This window comes from Cherax quadricarinatus, chromosome 48 (assembly GCF_038502225.1).
Source record: "Cherax quadricarinatus isolate ZL_2023a chromosome 48, ASM3850222v1, whole genome shotgun sequence".
Classification (NCBI taxonomy): domain Eukaryota; kingdom Metazoa; phylum Arthropoda; class Malacostraca; order Decapoda; family Parastacidae; genus Cherax; species Cherax quadricarinatus.
Window position 1 is genome coordinate 22,194,937 of NC_091339.1, and position 6,000 is coordinate 22,200,936.

A 6,000-nucleotide genomic window follows, 5' to 3' on the forward strand; every position below is an offset into this window, starting at 1 on the left:
ATCACCAACTAACCTATTTCACACTGTTCTAAACTTTTCTCTCCATTCTACTCTTCTTTTGATATTCTACGAGTGGTCTACGACTGTGTAAAAACTACACAAATAAAGAATCCTAACATTTGCATAAGATTTACAGAAAAGAACAAAGGCTGTATAATTTTATATAAATTTAAATGAATTTAACCTTTTAACTCCCTGTAAATTAAGTACTGTACAATATATTGCTATTACTGTTCTTATTTCATCCAAACTTATAACAGTGAAGCTGTTTGTATTTAATTATTAAATTCATGCTTAATATTACTAGTACCATTAACAAATTTCAAGCGACTTGTACTGTATTTGTAATCTGTTATAAGTACGTATTTATATATTATCATCACCATAGGGAAGAGGGTTAGAAACCTTTCAAAAAATTTAAATTCAGATTTTTATCTCTTTTTATATAATGCAGAGATAATGTAGTTTACATGTAGTAAAACACTAAGGCACAAAAGAAAGCCACTAGTATGCAATGCATTTTGGGCAAAATACTAAAACTTAAAAACTATTTAAGATTTGACACAGACTAAGTAGGATTTCTTACACAGTTAACTACAACTATATGCACAATAAGAAGGTAGCTAATGAACAAAATGGTACAATTTTAAAAGTATGACTATTATTTCAAACCAATTCAGTGATCTTCAGTTTTGTGGAGTGACTGAATAGAGATTGGTGAAGATGCAGTAAGTTACTTAGTTACAAAAAAACTATAATGGGACAAGATGGGTAATCAATTCTATATGGGAGTTGGAGGAAGGCTGGAAGAACAGAGATAGAGTTGGATGAGCTAGTTTTGTTTGACAGTGTATTGCTGCTTCAGTAACATTAGGGAGATGAGGTGCTTTTTAACAATAGCTCTGAATAGATTGGCAGACAGGGGACCTTTTGATGATTCAAGCATTGAGTTCCAGATCTTAGGGCTTTTTAAGTGCATTGAGTTTTTGCATAGATCAAGTTATAGAAGGCAACTAAAATGGTGAGACCAGGGTACTCTTTTTCTAAACAAATTACTATTATTAAAATTGAAATTTTGACACTGGGCTGTTTGAACATGCATAGTTGACTACAAATGCACATAAAACTGTCCGAGTCTGTCTGGGAAGGAGTAAATTGGATTTAGTTAGGTGTGTCAGAGAAAGCAAAAGATTTTGAAGGATTGGTGGTAACATTAAACAATGTGGAAAGAAAGGAGGAAAGGAGGGATATAAACATTTATATTTAATTATATGTATTGGAATCAAAGCGGGATGTGGAAATTGGGTAATAAGTGTTTGAGCACCTGGAGCTGAGAGGCATGTAATAATAATAATATAATATCCTTATTTACTACAAGTACATGTGCAAGGTATACAGGGCTAGCTGACATCAATGACAGGCAAATTAGGTCAGCTTTGTCCCAGGATGCAACCCACACCAGTCAACTAACACCCAAGTACCCATTTTAGTGATGGGTGAACATTGACAACCGGTATAAGGAAACACATCCGATGTTCCCACCCCTTCGCCTGGAATCGAACCCGGACCCTCACCATGTGAAACGAGAGCTTTTGCCACCAGGCCATGGGGAAGGAAGAGATATTTTGATCAATGTTAAGCAAATGTATAGGAGTTTTGAACTAAGTGGGAGAATACTGTAAATGTTATGAGAAATCTTAACACTAAAGAGTAAAGATTGTGGTAAAAGATGCAGTAGGAAAGCACGAAGTGCCAAGGTACATGATAATGGGAGCCATTAATTGAATTATCTTTGTAAAGAGGTTTGGTAACTGGCAATGCATAAATCTGAAGGAGGATAAATAAGTAGTATACTGTACCATACTAGATATGATGAAGTGTGCAATGGCAGTATATTGCTAGACTGTGTATTGATAAATAAACAGCTATTGGACAGATTTCTGATCATTCACATTTTTATAGTTGCACCTACTATGACATATTTAGTGATAACTAAAAGTACATTTGTGACCAGTTTATATTTGCAACTAGTTATGGGGGAGTTTCCATCCTCTCAGCCAGTCTGGAACCAGGCTTTTCTGTTGATTACTTGTTCAACCAGGCTGTTGCTGTTAGTGGCCCATTGACAATGTTACTGATATTTGCTGGTAGCAGGCTGAACTGTCTAGGACCACAGATATTAGTACAATGTTTTCTTATTGTGTCTATGGTACCCCTGCTCTTCACTGGGTTTTATTTTACAGTTCCTCCCATATCCTTCACTCCAGTACTTTATGGCTTTGTGTAGATTTGAGACTAAATCCTCAGATATCTTCCATATACTATTTATTATCATGTATCTCTCATCACTGGTGCATGAACCCATTAGTCACTGACTTTATACTTGGTTTTTGCATACTTGTGGAAATATTTAGGATTTTTTGCTATTTCTTGAACAGATTTTTGTTCTTTTTGTGCTGCCATCTCATAGAACTATTTTAGTTTCTGCCCAATATCAATAATCTATCTGTGTAAAATATTGTTCTTTTATTGTGGAACAATACTGGAGACTTATGACGTATATCACTGGTATTCTTCAAACACCAATCAAAAATTACTCCTAGGTTGAAGACATACATTTTCAAGGTACCTTGAAAAATACACCAGATGCAGTTTCCCTAGTGCAAATGAATTCAAATTCAAAGTTTATTCTCTATAAGGATTACAATGCTGAGTTTACAGAATTTGGTTATTGTATTGTTTACATGTAGTAAAATAATAATTACAGAGTGTACCACTAGAACACCTAGCATGGCTAGGCATTTCGGGCAGACTTAAATTAAATCTTAAGTTTAAAATATTACAAAATTATGAGGTAAGTTGGTATTATGGCTAAGTGACTAAATACTAGTTTGTGAGTTTAGCAATGTGAATGCTTTTGTTTTGGCACTATACATAGTTTCAGTATTGGAGTATCACAGGCCAACTTATGACTAGTTAAGATTCATTATTTTGAGATTGAGATTGATATTTCTGTTTATGGTCAAATGGGTGAGTGAGTGTAAGTGTTAACCACCAGGTGGTATTCGTGTAATTAGTTGACAGGGTGTATCAGGGAGATAAGATGTTTTCTGATGGTAGTTTTGAAGGTGATGAATGTGTCTGCAGTTTTAGAATTTTCAGGTAGGGTGTTCCAGATTTTAGGGCCTTTGACATACATTGAATTTTTGTAAAGGTTTAGTCGGACACGGGGAATGTCATAGAGATGTTTGTGTCTGGTATTGTGCCTGTGGGTTCTGTCGCAACTATCAAGAAAGCGTTTTAGGTCAAGGTTAATATTGGAATTTAAGGTCCTGTAGATGTAGATTGCACAGTAGTAAGTGTGGATGTACTGAACAGGGAGTAAGTTTAGATCTATGAAGAGTGGGGGGGTGTGTTGCTAGGGATGGGATTTAGTGATTATTCTTACTGCGGGTTTTTGTTGGGTTATTATTGGCTTTAGGTGTGTTGCTGCAGTGGAACCCCAAGCACATATAGCATAGGTGAGGTATGGATACATAAGTGAATGGTATAGTGTGAGAAGGGCAGTTTGCGGCACGTAGTATTGTATCTTGGAGAGGATCCCAACCGTTTTGGATACTTTTTTGGTTATGTGTTGGATATGGGTGCTGAAGTTCAGGTTGTTGTCGAGGTATAGGCCTAGGAATTTGCCCTCATTATGCCTGGCAATTACAGTGTTGTTGATCTTAATGTTAATTTGTGCATCTCCTGCTCTGCTACCAAACATAATGTAGTAGGTTTTGTCAGTGTTAAGCGTAAGTTTATTGGCTGTCATCCAAGTCGATATTTTGATCAGCTCCTCATTAACAATGGTGTTGAGGGTGGCAAGATTAGGGTGAGAGATGACATAAGTCGTGTCGTCAGCAAAGAGAATGGGGTTCAGGTGTTGAGATACGTTTGGAAGATCATTGATGTATATGAGGAAGAGCAGGGGACCAAGGACACTTCCCTGCGGAACTCCAGTATCAAGTGGCTGTGTTGTTGATGCTGTGTCTTTAATGGTGACATACTGATACCTATTAGTAAGGTAAGATTTGAAATATGCAAGCGCATGGCCTCTTATACCATAATGGTCAAGTTTGTGGAGTAGGATGCCGTGGTCTACTGTGTCAAAAGCTTTTCTTAGGTCAATAAAAATTCCTAGTGGATATTCCTTATTTTCCAATGCTGTGTAAAGCAGATCTAGCATTTTTATGATTGCATCATTAGTGCTTTTATTTCTCCTGAATCCAAATTGGCAGGGGTTGAGTATGTTTTGTGCCGTTATAAATGAATATAGTCTCCTGTGCACGAGTTTCTCAAAGATTTTGGATAGCAATGGTAAGTTTGATATTGGCCTATAGTTGTTTAAATCTGTAGGGTCACCACCTTTATGTATTGGTATAACCCTTGCTGTCTTGAGTAGTTTCGGGAAGGTTTACTTAGATATGAATCCTTCTGATGTAGTGTAAGGATATTCTAAGGATATCCAGTCACTTTTGTAAATAAAGAATACACTAATTATGCAATTTGAAATTATCCAAGTTGAAATGCAAATTAACTTTATGAACCTTTGCATACTTTATGGCATAACTGAATAAAATAACTAGCCAACGTAACTATGTGCACCAGAGCCCAAAACACAGCTACTGTACATCCATACTCAATGCTGAATTCAAAATTATGCTAACAGTACATTCATGAGAAAAAGTGATAATCACAGCATATTATGTACCTTTACAACTAAGTTATACTGTACCCTAAATACATGTTGCTATTCATTTTTTGCCAAACTGCACAGCAAGTACCAGCCTCATTTACAAGTTCTTGTGTTGATTGCTAGCTAATATAAAAAAATTTAGGTTTTCCTTCTAGGTTTTTGCTTCACATAGATGGTTTACATGTGAATCCTAAAATTTAGTGTTGGTCAGTTCCACTCATCAAATTTGAAATTGTAGTTTTGTTTTTAATTTTAATAGGGGAGAACAACTATACCTGATGTGCCTTGATGTTAGTGAGGGGCTCTTCATCCAAGAAACTGGACCTATACTCCTTCCTTGGACTGAGCCTGAATGCCCCCACTCCCCAAACACTACATGACTCCTTCGGGCTTAGTGCTTCCCCCTGATTAAAAAAGGTAATTGTTGTGTATAATTTATAGCAGGATTAAGGTAAGGTCAGACAAGCAGTGTGACCATTCAGTCCCATAAACGTATTCCCACCACAAGGCCATACTCCCACCCCCACACCCACACTGTGGGTAGTGTGGGCGTGGAAGGTAAGCATGACCCAGAGTGGGCCAGATGACAGCTCCTCCACCCACTCCTTACCCTTGGCAGCCGCGGCCCAGCCCTCCCCTACACTACCAAACCCACCCTCTCCCACCTCAAAATCTCGGCCTTACGATCTTTTGTGTGGTCGTATCCAACGATGGCAAAATAATCCGCAAGTCTCGACATTATTAGCCTTCCCTGAGAGGGCAAATCACCAGTATATCCGTGAGCACGAGCATCGTTCACCTTACACAGCCATGTTAGAGCCAACTGAGTTGCCAGAGGTCGTGGAGTTGCTCAACAACCTCCCCACATTCCCCTAGTTTCCTCCCCACCAAATCACAATTCTCCCTGAAATCCCTCACATTTTTTTTCCCAAAACTTTTTTATTTTATATCTAACCCTTTTCCCCCTTTTTAATGAATTAAAAGGCTACTTATTATTTATACCTGATGGCTGTAATAAGTAATCTGTTCTTGTTTGATATACCACACAATGTGGTATATCAAATATTGCTAGTTAAAAAAAATATTTAGACAAAAAGCAACGTTTGAGTGACTTTATAAGCATCATCCACGGGTTCAACTTCTGCTATATGCCACGTGAAATTCTTACAAGCACTAATACAGGATATACATCAAGAGGTGTATTTCTCAGTTATATAGACATTTATTATTCCCAGTCAGGTGTTAAATTACTGTGTACTGTT

The 6,000-nt window shown here is 37.2% G+C and overlaps 1 protein-coding gene across 5 annotated transcripts in view; it reads right to left on the reverse strand.

Moving 5' to 3' along the window:
* Sbf (SET domain binding factor) overlaps positions 1 to 5,579 on the reverse strand; it is a 302,684-nt gene extending 297,105 nt beyond the window's left edge. For all 5 annotated transcript variants that reach the window (XM_070094967.1, XM_070094968.1, XM_070094969.1 and 2 more), the window contains exon 1: positions 5,423 to 5,579. In XM_070094967.1, the coding sequence (XP_069951068.1) occupies positions 5,423 to 5,477 (55 nt within the window). In that variant the 5' untranslated portion in view covers positions 5,478 to 5,579. The remainder of the gene's footprint in view (positions 1 to 5,422) is intronic.
* Positions 5,580 to 6,000: the final 421 nt, after the last annotated feature.